General features: G+C 45.3%; 1 protein-coding gene across 5 annotated transcripts in view; it reads left to right on the forward strand.

The window, feature by feature from the left end:
* Positions 1–24,766, forward strand: part of FEZ1 (fasciculation and elongation protein zeta 1) — a 162,735-nt gene that overhangs the window by 62,537 nt on the left and 75,432 nt on the right. For 4 of the 5 annotated variants that reach the window (XM_084612072.1, XM_084612071.1, XM_084612069.1 and 1 more), the window contains exon 4: positions 17,114–17,200. The exons of the other annotated variant lie outside the window; for it this stretch is intronic. In XM_084612072.1, the coding sequence (XP_084468198.1) occupies positions 17,114–17,200 (87 nt within the window). The remainder of the gene's footprint in view (positions 1–17,113; positions 17,201–24,766) is intronic. 5 annotated transcript variants of the gene reach the window in all.

Below are 24,766 nucleotides of genomic sequence, written 5' to 3' on the forward strand. Positions count from 1 at the left end.
AACACTCCCCATCCATATTACCTTCCTACTATGAGCTTCCTCAGGAGATGAAGTAATTACTCAGAGAAGCCGAGTAATTACTCAAAGCTTCTTCCTGGAGCTCTAGGAAAAACAGAGTTAATAAGACACATGCACCTCTAACTATACTAACAATATTTTCCACATCTCAAGGACGATTTTAACCAGTTGATTCTGGGAAACTTTCACAGGAGAGTGCATCAGCCACTTTGTTAGAAGCTCCTGAGATGTGTTGGATGTCGAAATCAAAATCTTGGAGAGCTAAACTCCACCGAATAAGTTTTTTGTTATTTCCCATGGCGGTATGAAGCCACTGTAGCGCAGCATGGTCGGTTTGCAGGTGGAAACGCCGTCCCCAAACATATGGGCGTAGCTTTTCCAGAGTGTAGACAATGGCGTAACATTCTTTTTCACTGACTGACCAGTTGCTTTCCTTCTCAGACAGTTTTTTGCTGAGAAACACACAGGGTGGAATTCTTGATCCAGTCCTTTCTGCATTAAAACTGCTCCCACACCACACTCGGACGCATCTGTGGTTACTAGGAATGGTTTGTCAAACTCTGGGGCCCTTAGTACAGGGTCAGACATGAGTGTCACTTTAAGCTGGTTAAAGGCCTTCTGACACTCTTCAGTCCACTGAACGGCATTTGGCGGTTTCTTTTTGGTTAGGTCTGTCAGTGGGGTGGCGATTTGGCTGTATTGCGGTACAAATCGTCTGTAATAACTGGCCAAGCCTAAGAAGGATTGAACCTGTTTCTTTGACTTTGGGACAGGCCACTTTTGGATAGCATCCACTTTGGCCTGTAGGGGGTTGATAGTTCCTTGATCCACCTGGTGTCCAAGGTAAGTCACTCTGTTTAGGCCTATTTCACACTTCTTAGCTTTAACAGTTAGTCCTGCCTCCCTTATGCACTCAAAGACTTTTGTAGATGTTCCAGGTATTCTGCCCAGGAATCCGAAAATATGGCCACATCGTCAAGGTAGGCAACTGCATATTCTCCTAATCCCGCTAGGAGACCATCTACAAGTCTTTGGAAGGTGGCGGGTGCATTTCGCAGCCCGAAAGGGAGTACATTAAATTCATACAGCCCGAGATGTGTGGTGAAGGCTGACCTTTCCTTGGCGGATTCATCTAGCTGTACCTGCCAGTACCCCTTGGTTAAGTCCAAGGTAGAGATGAACTGGGTCCGTCCCAGTTTCTCTAATAGTTCATCTGTGCATGGCATTGGATAGTTGTCTGGGCGAGTTACAGCATTTAGCTTATGGTAGTCCACGCAAAAGATATTTTTTCATCTGGTTTGGGAACAAGAACCACTGGAGATACCCATGCACTTCCAGAGGGGCGGATTACACCCATCTGTAATATATCCTGGATCTCCCGTTCTATAGCAGTTTTAGCTTGAGGAGACACCTGGTAAGGTTGGACTTTAATTGGGTGAGCATTACCTGTGTCAATGGAGGGGTATGCCCGTTCAGTCAGTCCTGGGGTGGCTGAGAACGTCGGTGCATAACGAGTGCACAGCTCCTTGATCTGCTGTTGCTGCATACGCCCAAGGGTCATGGAGAGATTCACCTCTTCCACACCACCAGCACTTTTCCCTTCATAGTAGACACCTTCAGGCCACTCAGTGTCGTCTCCTCCCTGGGCTGTACACCGACAAACTTTTAATTCTCTGGTATAAAAGGGCTTTAGAGAATCATAGAATATCAGGGTTGGAAGGGACCTCAGGAGGTCATCTACAACCCCCTGCTCAAAGCTGGACCAATCCCCAATTAAATCATCCCAGGCAGAGCTTTGTCAAGCCTGACCTTAAAAACTTCTAAGGAAAGAGATTCTACCACCTCTCTAGGTAACGCATTCCAGTGTTTCACCACCCTCCTAGTGAAAAAGTTTTTCCTAATATCCAACCTAAACCTCCCCCACTGCAACTTGAGACCATTACTCCTTGTCCTGTCATCTTCCACCACTGAGAATAGTCTAGAACCATCCTCTTTGGAACCACCTCTCAGGTAGTTGAAAGCAGCTATCAAATCCCCCCTCATTCTTCTCTTCTGCAGACTAAACAATCCCAGTTCCCTCAGCCTCTCCTCATAAGTCATGTGTTCCAGACCCCTAATCATTTTTGTTGCCCTTCGCTGGACTCTCTCCAATTTATCCACATCCTTCTTGTAGTGTGGGGCCCAAAACTGGACACAGTACTCCAGATGAGGCCTCACCAATGTTGAATATAGGGGAATGATCACGTTCCTCGATCTGCTGGCTATGCCCCTACTTATACATCCCAAAATGCCATTGGCCGTCTTGGCAACAAGGGCACACTGTTGACTCATATCCAGCTTCTCGTCCACTGTCACCCCTAGGTCCTTTTCTGCAGAACTGCTGCTTAGAGAATTAATATGGTACACCTTAGGCTTTCGGTTGGCGGTGGGGAATGCTATGAGATAAATAACAGCTCCCTGGCGCTCCTGGACCAGGAATGGCCCTTCCCATGATGCTTCCATTTTATGGGCCTGGAGCGACTTTAAGACCATGACCTGGTCCCCTACTTTGAAGGAACGCTCTCTGGCATGTTTATCATACCACACTTTTTGCTCTTTTTGAGCCTCCTGTAAGTTTTCTTTAGCAAGGGCTAAAGAGGTTCGGAGGATGTTTTGTAGGTTGGTTACAAAGTCCAGAATGTTAGTTCCTGGAGAAGGTGTAAATCCCTCCCATTGCTGTTTCACCAACTGTAATGGCCCCTTAACCTCACGGCCATATACAGGTTCAAATGGGGAAAACCCTAAACTGGGATGGGTACAGCTCTGTAGGCAAAGAGCAACTGCTGCAACACTAGGTCCCAATCATTGGAGTGCTCATTTACGAATTTACATATCATGGCCCCCAAAGTTCCATTAAACTTCTCCACCATGCCATTTATTTGATGGTGGTAAGGAGTGGCAACCAAGTGATTTACCCATCAGCTTCCCAGAGGTTTTCCATAGTTTCTGCCAGGAAATTAGTCCCTGCATCTGTGAGGATGTCAGAGGGCCAACCTACCCTGGCAAAAATGTCTGCTAGTGCTTGGCACACACTTTTAGCCCTGGTGTTGCTTAGGAGCTACTGCTTCCGGCCATCGGGTGGCAAAATCTATGAAAGTCAGTATGTACTGCTTTCCTCTGGGTGTCTTTTTTGGAAAAGGACCCAGAATATTGACAGCTACTTGCTGAAATGGAACTTCAGTGATGGGGAGTGGCTGGAGAGGGGCTTTGACCTGGTCTTGGGGTTTTCCCACTCTTTGGCATACTTTACAAGACCGGACATAGGTAGAAACATCCTTGCCCATTCCCTCCCAGTGGAATGACCCCCCCAAACGGTCTTTGGTCCTGTTCACCCCAGCATGGCAACTAGGATGATCGTGGGCTAAGCTCAAGAGCTTGGTCCGGTATTTAGTTGGAACTACCAACTGTCTCTGAGGATGCCAGTCTTCCTGGTGTCCACCAGAAAGAGTTTCCTTGTATAAAAGTCCTTTTTCTACAAGAAACCTGGATCGATTAGAAGAGCTGAGAGGCGGAGGGTTGCTCCGTGCCGCTGTCCAAGCTCTCTGGAGGCTTTCATCTGCTTCCTGTTCGATCTGGAACTGTCCCCTTGATGCTGGAGACATCAGTTCCTCATTGGATTGTGGACCTATGCTTGGTTCCTCTGGAAGCGATGTAGGGGATGGGGCTGTTTCCATTGACTGTGAACCGCTCTCCACTGGGACACTATGTTGGGGTTCAGGCTCCGGCTGAGCCTCTTGTGTAGGGTTATGGGCTGCTGCTGGTTCAGGTTCGGTGGGGCCCTTTTGTGTTGAGGTTGCAAGTACTGGATTCAGTTCTGGCAATGGGTCTGGTTCCGGTTGTTCCGCTGGTTCTGGGATTGGTTCAGTCTGGGTCTCTGGGACTGGATCCACTACTGCTGTTGCAGACATTGGCCTGGGGTCTGGGTCCATCACCTCTGACCGGGTCCTGATAGAAGTTTCCGGAATAGAGCTAGTCCTCACGGCTTGTTTAGCTTGGCTGCAGGTGACCATTCCCACCCTCTTGGCCCGCTTCACATGATTGGCCAAGTCTTCCCCCAACAGCATGGGGATGGGATAATCATCATAGACTGCAAAAGTCCACGTTCCTGACCAGCCCTGGTACTGGACAGGCAACTTGGCTGTAGGCAAATCGAAAGAGTTGGACTTGAAGGGTTGAATCGTCACTTGGATCTCTGGGTTGATTAAATTGGGGTCCACTAAGGAAGCATGGATAGCTGACACTTGTGCTCCGGTGTCCCTCCACGCGTGACCTTCTTCCCGCCCACACTCAGTTTCCCTCTTCTCCAAGGGTATCTTGGAGGTATCTGGGCGTGCGGATCTCTGGTGTGATTGCAGTGCAATGAACTGTAATCTGTTGGGGTTCTTGGGCCAGTTGGCCTTTACATGCCCCAGCTCATTACATTTAAAACATCGTCCAGCTGACGGGTCACTGGGGCAAGGTGGGTTGCTGGAGAACGGGGTGGTGGGACGATAAGGGGTCTGGAGATTTCTTTGGGAGGTAGGTGGGGCTTTGGGTGGCCCCCGGTAATAGGGTGTGGTCTGGGGTTGTCCCTTCTGGTCTCCGCTCCAACTGCGACCAGTTTTCTTCTTCTCTGCCACCTCTACCCATCTGGCTCCAATCTCTCCTGCCTCGATTACAGTTTAGGGCTTCCCATCTAGGATGTATCTTTCTATTTCCTCAGGAACACCCTCTAAGAATTGTTCCATTTGCATTAGGAAGGGCAAATTTACTGGAGATTCAACACTTGCTCCTGATATCCAGGCATCCCAATGTTTCACAATGTGGTAGGCATGTTGGGTAAATGACACGTCTGGTTTCCACCTTAGGGCTCTGAACCTCCGATGAGAATGCTGGGGTGTTATCCCCATTCTGACTCTCGCCTTGGATTTAAACAGTTCATACTTGTTCATGTGTTCTTTAGGCATTTCAGCCGCCACCTCAGCTAAGGGTCCACTGAGGTGCGTCCTCAGCTCTACCATGTATTGGTCGGTAGAGATGCTGTACCCAAGGCAGGCGCTTTCAAAGTTTTCTAAGAAGGCCTCAGTATCATCGCCTGCCTTGTAGGTGGGGAACTTTCTGGGATGGGAAGTGGTACTTGGAGAAGGATTGCTAGGGTTTGTTGGTATATTCTGCTGAGCCTTTACCTTCTCCATCTCCAGTTCCTGCTTCCTCTCTTTTTCCTTCTCCTCCTCCACATGCTTCCTTGCCTCCATTTCCCTCCTGTGGGCAGCCTCCTATACCTCGTTTTCCATCCACATGAGTTCTATCTGTTTTTCATGTTCCTTTTGTTTTTCATCAGCCTGAAATCTGGCTAATTCCAGCTTTTGTTGAGCCGTGGAGTCTGTCATCCTAATCTCTCTGTTTTTAACTAACTTTACACCCAAGGTTTAGAAATAAACAAAACTTGGCTTGTAAAATTTTGTTGTGCTGGAATAGGATACCTATTCTATGATAGTGATTGTCAGCCTACAGAAAAAGACAATTCCCTTTTGTCTCTGCTCTGGCTCCAAAGCAGAGAAAAAACTAACTGCTTTCAGTTGGACCTCCTTTCCAGCAGCCCCAAAGGAAAAAAAATATTTCCTTTTTAAAATCTGTTTTTCTGGTTCAAAAAATCTCAAATTGATCTGAAAAGGATTTCAGGTTAATCCCACCACTCTGCCACCATGTCAAGGTTCCTCCCCCACTCTGAACTCTAGGGTACAGATGTGGGGACCTGCATGAAAACCTCCTAAGCTTACTTTCATCAGCTTAGGTTAAAACTTCTCCAAGGTACAAATTAATTTTATCCTTTGTCCCTGGATCTCCACTACCACCACCAAACTCTAACTGCGTTTACTGGGAAACGTAGTTTGGACACGTCTTTCCCCCCAAAATCCTCCCAGCCCTTGCACCCCACTTCCTGGGAAAGGTTTGGTAAAAATCCTCACCAATTTGCAGAGGTGACCACAGACCCAAACCCTTGGATCTGAGAACAATGAAAAAGCATTCAGTTTTCTTACAAGAAGACTTTTAATAGAAGTAAAGAAATCCCCTCTGTAAAATCAGGATGGTAGATACCTTCCAGGGTAATTAGATTCAAAACATAGAGAATCCCTCTAGGCAAAACCTTAAGTTACAAAAAAGACACACAGACAGGAATAGTCATTCTATTCAGCACAGTTCCTTTCTCAGCCATTTAAAGAAATCATAATCTAACACATAGCTAGCTAGATTACTTACTAAAAGTTCTAAGACTCCATTCCTGTTCTATCCCCGGCAAAAGCAGCATACAGACAGACACAGACCCTTTGTTTCTCTCCCTCCTCCCAGCTTTTGAAAGTCTCTTGTCTCCTCATTGGTCATTTTGGTCAGGTGCCAGCGAGGTTACCTTTAGCTTCTTAACCCTTTACAGGTGGGAGGATTTTTCCTCTGGCCAGGAGGGATTTTAAAGGGATTTACCCTTCCCTTTATATTTATGACACAAGCGGAGTGCCCTAGGGGTCGGTCCTGGGGCTGGTTTTGTTCAACATCTTTGTTAATGATCTGGATGATGGGATTAATTGCACCTTGAGCAAGTTTGCAGATGACACTAAGCTGGGCGGAGAGATCGATATGCTGGAGGGTATGAATAGGGTCCGGACTGACCTAGACAAATTGGAGGATTGGGCCAAGAGAAATCTGATGAGGTTCAACAAGGGCAAGTGCAGAGTCCTGCACTTAGGAAGGAAGAATCCCATGCACCGCTATAGGCTGGGGATCGAGTGGCTAAGCAGCAGTTCTACAGAAAAGGACCTGGGGATTATAGTGAACAGGAAGGTGGATATGAGTCAGCAGTGTGCCCTTGTTGCCAAGAAGGCCAACGGCATATTGGGCTGCATTAGTAGGAGCATTGCCAGCAGATTGAGGGAAGTGATTATTCCCCTCTATTTAGCACTGGTGAGGCCACACCTGGAGTATTGCATCCAGTTTTGGTCCTCCCCTCCCCACCATCCACTGAAGGTATGTGGTCAAATTGGAGATAGTCCAGCGGAGGGCAACGAAAATTATTAGGGGGCTGGGACACATGACTTACGAGGAGAGGTTGAGGGAACTGGGGTTATTTAGTCTGCAGAAGAGAAGAGTCAGGAGGGATTTGATAGCTGCCTTTAACTACCTGAAGGGGGGTTCCAAAGAGGATGGAACTAGGCTGTTCTCGGTAGCGGCAGATGACAAAACAAGGAGCAATGGTTTCAATTTGCAGTGGGGGAGGTCTAGGTTGGATATTAGGAAAAACTATTTCACTAGGAGGGTGGTAAAACACTAGAAAGGGTTACCTCGGGAGGTGGTGGAATCTCTATCCTTGGAGTTTTTTAAGGTCAGGCTTCACAGAGCCCTGGGTAGGATGATTTAGTTGGGCTGGTCCTGCTTTGAGCAGGGGGTTGGACTGGATGACCTCCTGAGGTCCCTTCCAACCCTAACCTTGTGTGATTATATGAAATTGACCATTATGGCCTGTGAATTTGGCAGGGCCCTACAGGTAACCAATGTGTTGTCATCTAATAAAACATAGAAGCTATAATATAGCTATTAATTCTACATTAATATTACAATGGTTTGCTCAATGAATTTCTCTGTGGGTTCTGTCAAACAACTGGGCACACACACACAGCCACCTGTATTTATGACTGACTTTTGCAGAGATTGAAGCAGCATTGTTGTTTTATAGAAATACACTCATGGAGGCTAAACCCTAATTAGAATATTGAAATAGTTGGTATCACAAAGAAAAATGTTTTACTGTTAATATTTTTATTCAAACCTTTGCACACAAAACTATTGTTATTGCAACAAAAACTCCGCCAGAGTATAAAAAAATCATGATCTAGTGCGACAAAGTTCTGAGCCTGTAATTGTGGGTCCCGCGCTTCCTGGCTGATCCAGGGGCCTCAGAAATTCACTAAGGCCCCAATGTGACCTTCCTTTCACAGTGTAGTGGCCAGAGTCACAGCCTATGGAGCTACTTTCATCACAGGCCAGTATGGGAGATGGGAGGGGGAAACACTCCACAGTCTGTGTTGCTCCATAGAGGTCAGTAGGCACAGTTCGGCCTCTGAATGGATCTCTGCAGAGTAGGGGAGGGGGGAATCCGGGCCCACCCTCTACTCTGGGTTCCAGCCCAGGGACCCTAATGGTAGCAGTGTTGGTGACTTTCCCTCCACTGCTAAATACTGCTTTGATTCCCTGTTCCTGGCTTCACCCTCACCTTCAGGGTGCAGCAATGCTTCCTTCTCCAGCTCCATTCACCTCAGCCCTCCCAAGGGAACTGGAAAGGAGAGCTTTTAAGCAGCCTGAGTGAGACCTTGATTGGTTCCACCTGTGTCTATTAGCCTAACGACCTTAACTGGTTAATTGGTGTCAAGTGTCTTGATTGGCCTGGAGTAGCCTTTGTTTGGCTATCCAGGGAACAGGGACCTGCCGATCCTGAGGCTGACATACCTGGATTAAGTATTGCTGTTTAGAGCAGGTTCAGGAAAACTAAGGGTTGAAATTGTTCATTGTCCTGGTTTACATTCTGGGTTGCATATAAAATAAGTTACATAATTTAGTTGGCAGCCAAAGATGTTTTCCTTGAATTTTTACACCCTAGATTAAACCATTAATGGGTTAAAAAGAAAAGATTAACACATGATTTATATATTTAGGAAATATAAGGGAAAATTGCAAGAGATAAGTGGAACATTTTATTTTGATGAATTAAGACCTATAACAATAATCATCATTCATGTTGTGGGTAGCAAAGACTGCTATATTTTGCTTATTAAAGGATTTGTTGCTTCCTATGTAAAGCAGAAAGATTATACATTGCTGGCTTCCTTTACTGTATTAGGCAAGTTCAGAATTGCAAATAATTTGATACCTATTTTTGGAATAATGATGCACAACCGCTGAGAGGCTAAATCAGGAATATATTAATTAACAACTGAAGATGTGAAATAAGTTTGTGGCTACAGTTTGGCTAATATAAACATGCAAATAACCAGACAATACAAATACTCAATGCTTGAATTTCAGCTAAGGGTGTTACCCTTTCTCCTTTTCCTACTGCTTCTCCCACCACTTACAGATTAGAGGGGTAAGAAGCAGGGTTTGCTTTACTTTGTACATGTACATTATACATAGCCTTGTCTAAAAGGATGCTGAACCTTATCTCTAAATTTAAATATTTTACATATATATGTAATTAGATGTCTTATGGATCCCTACCTTTAATATAATTCTGCCAGATGCAGGTTAGAAGCAATTTGTTTTGCCTACTTCCCCTTTTCTCTCAGACCCAGAGCTATAAGCACTTCTCCTTCGGTTTTTCAGCAACATGTTATCTTAGAAATTACAAATTAAAAGCACAGAGACTGTTGGCCTGGCAGATTACAGATATAAACTCCAAAATGCACGGTTACGGTCTCTAAGACCTGTGAAGAAAAGGAAGCTTTCGACATTTTCTGGTAAGTGGAGGGTTTTTCCACTTGTTCCTTTGATACTTTTTATTCAACTATTCCTTTATATTATTATTTAATTTAGTCTCCTGGATTTTTAACACTCTGCTTTGGTGGAAGTTAGGCTTATATTTACAGTTGCATTTAGACAGTCTCATTGCTCCCAGGGCTGGCTCTAGGCACCAGCAAAACAAGCAGGTGCTCGGGGCGGCACATTTCTAGGGGCAGCATTCCGGCGCTGGCCAGGCCGCCCCTGGAAATGTGCCCCCGCCGCCCCAGCTCGCCTCCGCTCCGCCTCCGCCGGCTCCCCTGAGCGCACCGCTGCCACTCCGCTTCTCCCCCCTCCCTCCCAGGCTTGCCGTGCTCAAAACAGCTGTTTGGTGCAGCAAGCCTGGGAGGGAGGCAGGGAGGGGAAGCCGAGCGGTGGTGTGCTCAGGGGAGGCGGCGGTGGTGGAGCGGAGGCGAGCTGGGGCAGGGAGCAGTTCCTCTACCCCCCCCCCCCGTTACTTCCTGCGCTCCCCCCCACCCTCGCTCACCTCTGCCTGCTCCCCTGAATGCACTGCCTCTCCCTCGCCTGAGAGGGAGGGGGTGAGAAGCGGAGTGGCGGCGTGTTCAGGAGCGGAGGTGAGCTAGGGCGGGGGATTGCGGGGGGGGGAGGGAGCCGCAGGAAGCAATGGGGGCGGGAAATGCGGCACGCCCAGGGGAGGAGTCGGGGCCTGGGATTTGGGGAAGGTGTTGGGAAGGGGCGGAGTTGGGGTGGAGGGGCACAAAAAAAAAGCAGGGGTGGCCATGTTGGGGCGGCAAAAATCCTAGAGCTGGCCCTGATTGCTCCTCATTTCCCACTTGAGCAATTATCCCCTGACAAGCACTAAGGGTCTTGACATTTGTAACATAACTTCCCGTACTCTCCCTGACTATTACATTAATCATATCACATAGTAAACATTACATTAAACATATGATCACACCCCACCAACCAGGGTGATTAAAAATAGCTGGGCTATGTTCCCTTCCACAATGGCTCCAAGATCTCTCTCTCGAGCTGTGACAGCTAATTCAAACCCCATCATTGGATATGTATAGTTGGGATGATGTTTTCCAATAGGCATTACTTTGCATTTATCAACATTGAATTTAATCTGCCAGTTTGTTGCCCAGTCACCCACTTTTGTGAGATCCCTCTGTAGCTCTTTGCAGTCTGCCTGGGACTTAACTATCTTGAGTAGTTTTGTATCATCTGCAAATGTTGCCACCTTTCTCCAGATTATTTATGAATATGTTGAATAGGACTGGTCCCAGTAGAGACCCCTGAGGGACACCACTATTTACCTCTCTCCATTCTGAAAACTGACCATTTATTCCTACCCTTTGTTTCCTATCTTTTATTCAGTTGCCAATCCATGAGAGGACCTTCCCTCTTATCTCATGACAGCTTACTTTACGTAAGAACCTTTGGTGAGGGACCTTGTCAAAGGCTTTCTGAAAATCTAAGTACACTGTATCCACTGGATCCACCTTGTCCATATGCTTATTGACGCCCTCAAAGAATTTTAGTAGATTGGTGAGGCAGGATTTCCCTTTTCAAAACCCATGTTGACTCTTCCCCAACAAATTATGATCATCTACGTGTCTGAGAATTTTGTTCTTTACTATAGTTTTAACCAGTTTGCCCAGTACTGAAGTCAGGCTTACTGGCTTGTAATTGCCGGGATCACCTTGGGAGCCCTTTTTAAAAAATTGGTGTCACATTACCTATCCTCTAGACATTTGATACAGAAGCTGATTTAAATGAGAGGTTACATACCACAATTCGTAGTTCTGTAATTTCATGTTTGAGTTCCTTCAGAACTCTTGGGTGAATACCCTCTGGTCCTGGTGACCTAATTTATCAATTTGTTCCAAAACCTCCTCTAATGAAATCTCAATCTGGGATAGTTTCTCAAACCCAAGCCATTCTTTTTAGGTGACAAATCTGAGGATCTCCCTCACATCCTCAGCCATGAAGACCGAAGCCAAGAATTCATTTAGTTTCTCCACACCCTTATTGTCCTTGAGTGCACCTTTAGCATTTTGATCGTCCAGTGGCCCCACTGGTTGTTTAGCAGGCTTGCTGCTTCTGATGTACTTAAAAAATTTCTTGCTATTACTTTTGATTCTTTGGCTAGCTGTTCTTTAAATTCTTTTTTGGCCTTCCTAATTATATTTTTACACTTTACTTGCCCAAGTTTATGCTCCGTTCTATTTTCCTGACTAGGATTTAACTTCCACTTTTTAAAGGATGCCTTTTTGCCTCTCACTGCTTCTTTTACTTTGTTGTTTAGCCATGGTAGCACTTTTTTGGTTTTCTTACTATGTTTTTTAATTTGGTGTATACGTTTAAGTTGAGCCTTTATTATGCTGTGCTTAAAAAGTTTCCATGCACCTTGCAGGGATTTCACTTTTGGCACTGTACCTTTTAATTTCTGTTTAAGTAACTTCCTCATTTTTGTGTAGTTCCCCTTTCTGAAATTAAATGCTACCGTGTTGAGCTGCTGTGGTGTTTTCCCTGTCACAGGGATGTTAAATTTAATTATATTATGGTCACTATAACCAAGTGGTCCAGCTATATTCACCTCTTCAACCCAGATCCTGTTCTCTACTTAGGACTAAATCAAGAATTGCCTCTCCTCTTGTGGGTTTCAGGATTAGCAGCTCGAAGAGGAAGTCATTTAAGGTGTCAATCATAGAAGATAAGAGTTGGAAGAGACCTCAGGAGGTCATCTAGTCCAACCCCCTGCTCAAAGCAGGACCAACCCCAACTAAATCATATCACCCAGGGCTTTGTGAAGCCGGGCCTTAAAAACCTGTAAGGATGGAGATTCCACCACCTCCCAAGGTAACCCTTTCCAGTGTTTCACCATCCTCCTAGAGAGAGAGTTTTTCCTAATATTCAACCTAGACCTCCCGCACTGCAACTTGAGACCATTGCTCCTTTTTCTGTCATCTGCCACCACTGAGAACAGCCTAGTTTCATCCTCTCTGGAACCCCCTTCAGGTGGTTGAAAGTTGCTGTCAAATCCCCCCTGACCCAGTTTCCTCAGCCTCTCCTCAGAAGACGTGCCCCAGCTCCCTAATAATTTTCATTGCCCTCCACTGGACTCTCTCCAATTTGTCCACATCCTTTCTGTAGTGGGAGGCCCAAAACTGGATGTAATACTCCAGGTGTGGCTTCACCAGTGTCGAATAGAGGTGAATAATCACTTCCCTCAGTCTGCTGGCAATGCTCCTACTAATGCAGCCCAATATGCTGTTAGCCTTCTTGGCAACAAGGGCACACTCTTGACTCATATCCTCCTTCTCATCCACTGTAATCCCCAGGTCATTTTCTGCAGAACTGCCGCTTAGTCAGTTGGTCCCCAGCCCGTAGCGGTGCATGGGAGTCTTCCATCCTAAGTGCAGGACTCTGCACTTGTCCTTGTTGAACTTCCTCAGATTTCTTTTGGCCCAATCCTCCCATCTGTCTAGGTCGCTCTGGACCCTATCCCTACCCTCCAGTGTATCTATCTCTTCCTCCAGCTTAGTGTCATCTGAGAACTTGCTGAGGGTGCAATCCAAACCATCATCTAGATCATTAATTAAGATGTTGAACAAAACCAGCCCCATGAGCAACCCCTGGGGCACTGCCAACTAGACATTAAGCCATTGATCACTATCCATTGAGCCCGACAATCTAGCCAGCTTTCTATCCACCTTATAGTTCATTCATTCATCCAATCCATACTTCTTTAACTTGTTGGCAAGAATACTGTGGGAGACCGTATCCAAAGCTTTCCACCTTATATTTCATTCATCCAATCCATACTTCTTCAATGTGTTGGCAAGAATACTGTGGGAGACCGTATCCAAAGCTTTGCTAAAGTGAAGGTATATCGTGTCCACCACTTTCCCCACATCCACAGAGCCAGTTATCACATCATAGAACGCAATCAGGTTGGTCAGGCATGACTTGCCCTTGGTGAATCCATGTTGACTGTTCCTGATCACCTTCCTCTCCTTCAAGTGCTTCAAAATGGTTTCCTTGAGGACCTGCTCCATGATTTTTCTGGGGACTGAGGTGAGTCTGGAGTTCCCTGGAGTCTCCTTCTTCCCTTTTTTAAATATGGGCCTTTTTCCAATCAAGAAACTTTATCTCTGCATCCCATCCTGAGGTGACATGTACCCAGTCAATCTAGGGATAGTTGAAATCCTGCATTATTACTGAGTTTTTAATTTTTATAGCCTCTCTAATGTCCATGAGCATTTCTCAATCAGTATCTCCATCTTGGTGAGGTGGTCGGTAGTCTGTCCCTACTGCTATATTCCTATTATTTAAGCATGGAATTACTATCCATGGGGATTATATGGTACAGTTTGGTTCCTTTAAGATTATTACTTCATTCGATTCTAAGCTTTCTTTCACGTGTAGTGCCAGTCCCCCACCAGCACGACCTGTTCTGTCCTCCTGATATATTTTGTACCCTGGTATTCCTGTGTCCCATTGATTATCCACATTCCACCAAGTTTCTGTGATGCCCGTGATATCAATATCCTGATTTAATACGAGGCACTCGAGTTCACCTATCTTATTATTTAGACTTCTAGTATTTGTATATAAGTATTTTAAGAACTTGTCACTTTTTAGCTGTCTGCCATTACATGATATAATTGACTGGGACTCTTTTTCATTTGACTGTTTCTCATCAGATCCTACCCCTATTTTATTATCTTCCATCCTCTCCTCCTTACTAGGATATATAGATCCTCCCCTAAGGGATGTCTCTGTCTGAACCACATGCTTCTCCGCACCTGTCGGCTTTCCCCCAGCCCTTAGTTTAAAAACTGTTCAACGACCTTTTTAATTTTAAGTGCCAGCCAATCTGGTTCCATTTTGGTTTAGGTGGAGCCTATCCTTCCTGTCTAGGCTCCCCCTTTCCCAAAAGTTTCCCCATTTCCTAATAAATCTAAACCCCTCCTCCCCACACCATTGTCTCATCCATGCATTGAGACCCTACAGTTCTGCCTGTCTAACTGGCTCTGCACATGGATTCTACTAGAGAATGGAGGTCCTGGACTTCAATCTCTTGCCTAGCAGCCTATATTTGGCCTCCAGGACCTCTCTCCTATCCTTCCCTATGTCGTTGGTACCTACATGTACCACGACCACCGGCTCCTCCCCAGCACTACACATAAGTCTATCTGGATGTCTCGAGAGATCCGCAACCTTCGCACGAGGCAGGCAAGTCACCATGTGGTTCTCCCAGTCATTGCAAATCCACCTATCTATGTTTTGAATGATCAAATCACCCACTACTAATACCTGTCTCTTCCTAGGTTTCAGAGGAGCAGCCGTGTTAGTCTGTATTCACAAAAAGAAAAGGAGGATGTGTGGCACCTTAGAGACTAACCAATTTATTTGAGCATGAGCTTTCGTGAGCTACAGCTCACTTCATCTCAGATGCATTCAATGGAAAATACAGTGGGGAGATTTATATACATAGAGAACATGAAAAAATGGGTGTTACCATACACACTGTAAGGAGAGTGATCACTTAAGATAAGCTATTACCAGCAGGGGGGCGGGGTGGGGGTTGGGGAAGAAAACCTTTTGTAGTGATAATCAAGGTGGGCCATTTCCAGCAGTTAACAGGAACGGCCGAGGAGCAGTGCGGGGGTGGACCCAGGAAGCTCAGTAGCAAATACTGCCTCCCTAGTGGCCCTGGAACCTACATAGGACATATCAAAAACTTCTTCAGACAAGGGTGAGAGGCTTTTCTCTGTAGCAGCTTGGGGAGGGGAGGCACAGCACAGCTGTGGCTGGGCTGGGGCAGTTCCAGGCAGGTTTGTGTATGTGGGGGAGGCTCGGGACACCTCTGGGTTGTGGGTGGAGGCTCAGGGCTTCAGCTGGCCCGGGACTCTTCTGGCTGGAGGGAGGGGGGTGGCGTTCGGGTCTCTGGCCAGGGCGGGGCTCCTCTGGCTGAGGGGGCGGGGACTTGTGGCCCTGGTAGAGCGGCAGGGGGTCTCAGGGCTCTGGCTGTGGGGGTGGGGGGGGCAGAAGGGGCAGAGCTGGGGGCTAGCCTCCCCTAAGGGGGGGCTCCACCTGCCGTCCATATTTATGACCGTTAGAGCTCCACCTTGGGGTCGGATTGAACGAGAATTGGTATACCCTCTCTCCCTTTCAGGCATTGTAGAATTGAATTATTATAGATTTTTTGGCTCCAGAGCTATCATAATCATAGCTGTGAGCAAACTTGATCAAACCTGGCTAGAAAGCTCTGCTTCCACGCATTCTTCCATATAGAGGTGAATGATCCTAGTGAGCAATCCCATCCTTAAAATCGGTGGTAAAACCTTGATGTGGAGGGATTAGATAGAGGAATTATGTGTGTGTTGCAGGTAATTGAAAATGATAAATTTAAACCATTTGTGGATCTTCAGCAACAGTTTGGCTTGCCCTGCTCTGGAGCATGGAAATATCTCCAATTAAAGCATTTACTTACCAATGTATTTGGACTGGATGCATTGAGAGATCCAGGACTTCCAGAACTTTTATTATTTTGAAAGAAACTGCCTGGATTTACTTGGCCAGCAGTATCTTCACTGGGTCTCAGAGCCAGGACTCTGCTATTTCAGCCCTGTAGCACAAGCTTCGCGAGCCTGAGTCAGTTGACCTGGGCTCTGAGAGTTGCTGCCACAGGGATTTTTGTAGTTCAGATGTACCCTCTGAGTGCTACAATACTAAAATAGTAATAATTAATATACTTTCCTTTAGCATGAGGAGAATAGTGGTGACTGTTTCCTATCTATCAACGTATCAAGAGGTATCTCTGGCCCTAATTCCATCCTCTTCTGGCAAGCAGGGTCCAATCTGCTAAAGGCTGAAAAAGGCTTGTTTCAGGATAGAAGGCTTGTTTCAGTAGGGGTACTCATGTGCTCAAAATTGAGCATGTGCTTAATTGCTTTGCTGGATTAGGGCCAGCATGCTCAGCAGCTTGTAGGACTGAGCTCATAAATCAGGCGGCAAAAATCCTTTCTGTGCCTAAACATGCACGGATCAATAAGTTTTGCTATTTACCAGATAGGGACATTTTGTGGTCTTTGAGATCAATTTCTTATAAATAGTTTCAAAATGTTGGTAAGGGTGTTTGAAATGACAAAGCTATAGAATGATTTTAAAACTCATTATGTGAGAAGAATCTAATAGGAATCTAATAGATCTAGAACATCACCAGCACTAAAGCTGATTATGGGTTACACAGACACACCTCAGACTTTTTCTGTTGACTTGACCTGTTATTCCCTCTTCTCCTACAACATTCTTCTCCCACATTCCTAGGTACGAGATGGTCTGACATATCAAAGCATGCTGCATGATGGCCTTCTATTGTATCTCAGTGGTGGAGTATGCTTGGATTTTGAAGAAGCAGTGAACCTCATTTTCAGATGCTTCTCAGATATCTAGAGGGAGAGTAGTAATTCATGCAGTAAAATCAATGCTAAACTGAAGACCCAAGCGGGAATATACCTGCTGCTGACCAATCAGAATTTGGTTTGGGTTTTTTCTTCAGATCCACGAGAAGAAGGAGGAAGAGCTCAATGAGAAGAGTGAAAATGACTCTGGTATTAATGAGGAGCCTCTACTCACAGCAGATCAGGTACATGAACCTTCCTGAGTTTTTGCCCTGGCCTTTTCTCTCTCTGAAAGGAGAGAAATTCTGACAAGATATTTTCCTTGCACCAAATCTCACCCCGTCAAGGTCACCTTTGCTATAGTAAGAGACACAGATTCTCCCTTATACTAAGCACAACAGCCCCTTCCCTCACTAAGCAAGTTAGCCACAAGGAACTGCCCATAGCAATAGTGGGAAACCCAGGAGTCAGCATGCTAAGAAACCTAAGAATCACTAAGGCCCTTCTCTTCTGAGTGAAAGGGGAGCCTGTCCTCATATAAACCACCACTTAGCCTTTGGCTTTATAGGAAAATGCAATTATTTGTAAATAAACATCAAGAAATGTTGATGTTCAAAGGACGGAGGGGCAGTGTAATTAGCACTATTCTTTACTATGAAGTAAGACCTGAAGTCCTAACTTGAGCAAAGCTCCCATTAACTTCAAATAGGACTGAACTAGAAGTTTTGATGGAGTAGGGTCTCCAGGATGGAGCCCTTAATATGGTGAACAGCTGCATTTTTACCTGCATGGATGGCAATGAGGTTGAGTCTGTCAACAGTATGACAAAGCTTAACATAGGTAGAATGTCTCTTTGTTGCACTCATGAATTTCTATTAATGATACACTATAAAGCAACAATAGCTGGATCATGGTGATGCTGCTCACACCATAATGGAAATGGCCTTTCCTGCAATGATTGTGTTCAGCAGATCAGAAAGTACAGTAGTCTTGGAAAAGGGCTGAGGGAAGGGTGATTGTCTGTCTCTTTACTGTAAGATACTTGTGCTCTCCTTCACATCAGGGAAAGGCAAAAGTCCTCACTGTAAATGCTACCATGTAATTGAATAACAGTCCCATTACGCAAGGATAGGCCCAGTCGCTCGTCAGTGTCTCTGTGTAATTGCTGGTGCCACAAGTTATGCATGCACATAAAGAGGTATGGGGGGGACACTGGAGTAGACAGACCCTTCTACCGTGTGTATGGACTTGTGCACACTGAGCTAAAATTAACTGAACTGGAGAGGTTTGGTTTTGTGGTTAATATGGACAAATACATTCTTCTTCGACCTGTCTCCTCGTTTGCTATAGGTTTGTTTAGAGAGGCAAGCTTTGTGCCTTGTAATGCCAGCAGAGGGATGTAATAAGAGGACACAGCTGTCTCTATAGCAGCATTTTTATTTTATATATTAGTTGAAGTGCTTCATCCCCTGCCCTCAACCCGGTGTCATGTGTTGAAAAAGCCTTTCATTACACAAATATCCAGACTGCGCCCTTCCTTCCCCCTTTGAAGTTGATTCCCCAGTGAGAAAAAGACCATTTTCAGTTCTTTGCACACAACCAGTTTGCTGGGCTAACTGTCAAGCAGATGGTTTGTATGTACTGAGTCAGTGACAAGAATAACAAGGGACATGATAAAGGTACACAAAAAGGGAACGGTAAAGAAGATGCATAATGCAGAACAAAGGGGCATTCAATTAAACTTCCCCAAGGGACAGGTTATTCTGAAATTGTTAACTCTGGGGTTTCTTCACCCTTCCTTTGAGACATCTGGTATGAGTCACACCATCAGAGACAGGATATTGGATTAGATCGACCCCTCGCTTTGATAAAAACTGGTGATTCTTATGTTCTTATGAACATAAGATAAACCTGGTCCAGTGTCGTGACTAGAGCTGGGTGAAATTTTTTGGACAAATAGGTAAATTACCGAAAAATGCGATTTGAGATTAACTGAAACTATCTGCAAATTTATGTCAAATTTGAAAAATGGTTTCAACCAAATTGAAGAAGTTGAAATGTCTCAGTAATGTCAAAAGGAAATGGATCATTTTGACCCCAAACATTTATTTAAGTTGAGTATTGGGGACAACTTCCTGGTGCCTGTGCTGGAGGAACCAACTAGAAACTGTACTCCTCTTGACCTGCTGCTCACAAACAGGGAAGAATTGGTAGGGGAAGTAGAAGTGGCTGGCAACCTGGGCAGCAGTGACCATGAGATGGTCAAGTTCAGGATCCTGAAAAAAAGAAGAAAAGAGAGCAGCAGAATACGGATCCTGGACTTCAGAAAAGCAGACTATGACTTCCTTAGGGAACTGATGGACAGGATCCCCTGGGAGGCTAATATGAGGGGGAACGGAGTCCAGGGGAGCTGGCTGTATTTTAAAGACGCCTTATTGAAGGTGCAGGAATAAACCATCCCAATGTGCAGAAAGAATAGTAAATATGGCAGGCAACCAGCTTGGCTTCACAGTGAAATCCTTGCTGATCTTAAACACGAAAAGGAAGCTTAAAAGAAGTGGAAACTTGGACAGATGACATGGGAGGAGTATAAAAATATTGCTTGAGCATGCAGGGGAGTAATCAGGAAGGCCAGAGCACAATTGGAGTTGCAACTAGCAAGGGATGTGAAGGGTAACACGAAGGGTTTCTACAGGTATGTTAGCAACAAGAACAAGATCAGGGAAAGTGTGGGACCCTTGCTCAATGAGAGAGGCAACCTAGTGACAGACAATGTGGAAAAAGCTGAAGTACTCAATGCTTGTTTTGCTTCGGTCTTCACAGACAAGGTCAGCTTCCAGACTGCTGCACTGCGCAGCACAGTATGGGGAAGAGGTGAGCAGCCCTCAGTGGAGAAAGAACAGGTTAAGGACTATTTAGAAAAGCTGGACATGCACAAGTCCATGGGGCTGGATGCACTGCATCCAAGGATACTGAGGGAGTTGGTTGATGTGATTGCAGAGCCATTGGCCATTATCTTTGAAAACTCATGGCAATCGGGGGAGGTCTCAGATGTTTGGGAAAAGGCAAATATAGTGCCCATCTTTAAAAAAGGGAAGAAGGAGAATCCAGGGAACTACAGACCGGTCAGCCTCACCTCAGTCCCTGGAAAAATCATGGAGCAGGTCCTCAAGGAATCCATTTTGAAGCACTTGGAGGAGAGGAAGGTGATTAGGAACAGTCAACATGGATTCACCAAGGGCAAGTCATGCCTAACCAACCTGATTGCGTTCTATGATGAGATACCTGGATCTGTGGATATGAGGAAAGCGGTGGACATGATATACCTTGACTTTAGCAAAGCTTTGGATATGGTCTCCCACAGTATTCTTGCCAACACATTGAAGAAGTATGGGCTGGATGAATGAACTATAAGGTGGATAGAAAGCTGGCTAGATCGTCATGCTTAATGGGTAGTGATCAACGGCTCCATATCTAGTTGGCAGCTGGTATCAAGCGGAGTGCCCCAAGGGTCCGTCCTGGGACCATTTTTGTTCACCATATTCATTAATGATCTGGATGATGGGATGGATTGCACCCACAGCAAGCTCGCAGATGACACTAAGCTGGGAGGAGAGGTAGATATGCTGGAGGGTAGGGATAGGGTCCAGCGTGACCTAGACAAATTGGAAGATTGGGCCAAAAGAAATCTGAGGAAGTTCAACAAGGACAAGTGCAGAGTCCTGCACTTAGGATGGAAGAATCCCATGCACTGCTACAGGCTGGGGACCGACTAGCTAAGCTGGGGTGGGCGAACTATGGCCCAGAGGCTATATCCGGCCCTTCAGATGTTTTAATCTTGCCCTCGAGCTCCTGCCAGAGTGCAGGGTCTGGGGTTTGCCCCACTCTACGTGTGCCGTGGCTCCATGCAGCTCCCGGAAGCAGCAGTATGTCCTTCCTCTGGCTCTTATGCGTAGGGGCAGCCAGGGAGTTTCGCATGCTGCCTCCGCCCCAAACGCCGCCCCCGCAGCTCCCATTGGCCAGCAACTGCAGCCATTAGGAGCTGCAGGGGCGGTGCCTGTGGACAGGACAGTGTGTAGAACTGCCTGGCCATGCCTCCGCATAGGAGCTGGAGGGTAGCCATGCCGCTGCGTATATATAATTAAATAGTCAGTGGAGAGTCTCCCATGTCAGTGGCCTGGGTACCAGGCTGCAGAGTCTTTTTCCTATTCATCATCATCCACAGTCATTAGATAGAGGGCAATTGAGGAGGCCTCACCCACGTCCCCAGTGAGTACCCACACCTCTGGCTAAAGCTTATAACAAAGGCAATCCTGCCACCTGCTCCTCCTCTACAGTTTTGTGACTCTCGTCCTTGTTTCCTTTCCTGAAACAAATGTTTCATTTTGACTCAATCTTTTCACTTTTTGATTCTGAAACATTTTGAGAAATATTGTTTTTGATTGAACCTGAAACAAAATGTGTTTTTATTTTTCAAAATTACCAGGGAACCAAAAAAAGGCATTATTTACCCAGCTCTAATCCCAAACCCTTTGATTGTAGTCAGCCATGTTACTTTCTACCTATCCCACCCCAGGCTTTACAATCCCAATTTCACATGCAAATTGTCTGGGAGTCTCTCTCTCTCTCTCTCACACACACACACACACACACACACACACACACACTTTACTCTCAGTGCTGAGGGTTAGTCACAGCTTCTTAAGAGAAAAGAATCTGCAACTGAATGGGTTCATCACTGGATGAAAGGCTGGAAAACAGCTTTTGTAGATGGAGCATGAACTACTTCGGATTTTTTCCTAAATCCTACCTTCCCAGATTTCCCGGAGTCCCCTAGACACATTCTACAGTGGGGTTGTAGGGACAGTCCATCTCAAAATCAAATGGTGTAGTGCATTATAAAATTAAGCATTACTGGAAAGAAATGTATTACTATCAACACGTCCTGATCTGAGTGCAGGTACCCCATCAGCTCTTCAGTTTCACTAAAATAACTAGGGCTGAACCCAGTCTCTGGGGAGAAGTGGGATGTTTTCAGCCCCTTTGCACAGCCAGGATGATGCAAAGGAGGTAGAATACAAGAGAGAACATGGTTCAATGAATTAAATGGCAACCAGAAGGAGACTCATAACGTGAGGTGGAGAAAGGCAAATGATTCCTTCTTTGTGGAATGGCTTTCCTATCCAGGTGCTGAGAGTCTTAACAATAATCACCACGTCTGAGGGTGGGAAAAGAAATTACATAATGTAAATAAATATTCCCTCTTTTTCTCCAATAATATTTGCAGAGTAATATTGATTGGATGCAAGTAGTTTGAGGAAATAGCCTGTTTAACTGGGGTTTTTTGGTGATTGCCTTAATATTTTCATTTTCATTCTCTATTATTGCATCAACCTTTTTCTTTTTTAATTAAAATGTAAACTGCATTCTCTATATAAGACAGCAGATCACAGCTCCTTTGCCAGTGATTAAATAGTCAGGCGATAGAAATATTTCATTTGTTAATTGCATAGGATAGTGTATATATTCTGTATTCTGTTAACAAGTGATTCCTTGACTGATACTCGGGAACTTAGAAAGTGTCATTCTGGGTCAGGCCAGAGATTCTTCTTGTCAGGTTTCCTTCCCCACTCTGAACTCTGGGGTACAGATGTGGGGACCCACAAGCAAGACTCCCTAAGCTTATTTTTACCAGCTTAGGTTAAAAACTTTCCCAAGCACAAATTCCACCTTGTCCTTGAACAGTGTGCTGTCACCACAAGTGATTTAGACAAAGCACCAGGGAAAGGACGCTTGGAGTTCCTGTTCCCTAAAATATCCCCCCAAGCCCTTACACCCCCTTTCCTGTGGAGGCTTGAGAATAATATCCTAACCAATTGGTTACAAAATGAACACAGACCCAAATCAGTGGATTCATAGAATATCAGAGTTGGAAGGGACCTCAGGAGGTCATCTAGTCCAACCCCTTACTCAAAGCAGGACCAATCCCCAATTTTGCCCCAGAACCCTAAATGGCCCCCTTGAGGATTGAACTCACAACCCTGGGTTTAGTAGGCTAATGCTCAAACCACTGAGCTATCCCTCCCCCCTTTGGGCACTGAAAAAAAATCAATCAGTTCTTAAAAGAAGAATTTTATTTAAAAAATAAAAAAGAAAAGGCAAAAATTGCCTCTGTAAAATCAGGTTGGAAGATAACTTTACAAGGTAACAAAAGATGCACAAAACACAGAGGAACCCCCTCTAGCCTTAGTTTTTGGGGGCAGGAATAGCTCAGTGGTTTCAGCTATTGGCCTGCTAAACACAGGGTTGTGAGTTCAATCCTTGAGGGGGCCATTTAGGGATCTGGGGCAAAAATTGGGGATTGGTCCTGCTTTGAGCAGGGGGTGGGACTAGATGATCTCCTGAGGTCCCTTCCAACTCTGGTATTCTATGATTCTAGTTTCAAAGTTACGACAAAACAGGGATAAACCTCCCTCCAGCGAAGGAAAAATTCACAAGTTGAGAAAACAAAGATAAACTAATACACCTTGCTTGGCTGTACTTACAATTTCTGTAATATGAGAACTTGTGGCACCTTAGAGACTAACCAATTTATCTGAGCATGGGCTTTCGTGAGCTGTAGCTCACTTCATCGGATGCATGAAGTGGAAAATACAGTGAGGATGTTTTTATACACACAGACCATGAAAAAATGGGTGTTTATCACTACAAAAGGTTTTCTGTCCTCCCACCCCACTCTCCTGCTGGTAATAGCTTATCTAAAGTGATCACTCTCCTTACAATGTGTATGATAATGAAGGTGGGCCATTTCCAGCACAAATCCAGGGTTTAATAAGAACGTCTGAGGAACGGGGGGCGAAGGAATAAACAAGGGGAAATAGTTTTACTTTTTATAATGACTCAACCACTCCCAGTCTCTATTCAAGCCTAAATTAATTGTATCCAATTTGCAAATTAATTCCAATTCAGCAGTCTCTCGTTGGAGTCTGTTTCTGAAGTTTTTCTGTTGTAATATCGCAACTTTCATGTCTGTAATTGCGTGACCAGAGAGAGTGAAGTTCTCCGACTGGTTTATGAATGTTATAATTCTTGACGTCTGATTTGTGTCCATTTATTTTTTTACATAGAGACTATCCAGTTTGACCAATGTATATGGCAAAGGGGCATTGCTGGCACATGATGGCTTATATCACATTGGTAGATGTGCAGGTAAACGAGCCTCTGATAGTGTGGCTGATGTGATTAGGCCCTGTGATGGTGTCCCCTGAATAGATATGTAGGCACAGTTGGCAACGGGCTTTGTTGCAAGGATAGGTTCCTGGGTTAGTGGTTCTGTTGTGTGGTATGTGGTTGCTGGTGAGTATTTGCTTCAGGTTGCGGGGCTGTCTGTAGGCAAGGACTGGGTCATCCCTGAAGGACGACCCATCACTCTCACAAATCTTGGGAGACAGTCCAAGTCTTGCAAATTGGATACAATTAACTTAGGCTTGAATAGAGACTGGGAGTGGTTGAGTCATTATAAAAAGTAACCTATTTCCCCTTGTTTATTCCATCCCACCCCCACTGTTCCTCAGATGTTCTTGTTAAACCCTGGATTTGTGCTGGAAATGGCCCACCTTGATTATCATACACATTGGAAGGAGAGTGATCACTTTAGATAAGCTATTACCAGCAGGAGAGTGGGGTGGGGGAGAGAAAACCTTTTGTAGTGATAAACACCCATTTTTTCATGGTCTGTGTGTATAAAAACATCCTCACTTTTTTTTCCACTTTATGCATCCGATGAAGTGTGCTGTAGCTCACGAAAGCTT

The sequence above is a fragment of the Lepidochelys olivacea genome (assembly GCF_965140295.1).
Source record: "Lepidochelys olivacea isolate rLepOli2 genome assembly, chromosome: 22".
NCBI lineage: Eukaryota > Metazoa > Chordata > Testudines > Cheloniidae > Lepidochelys > Lepidochelys olivacea.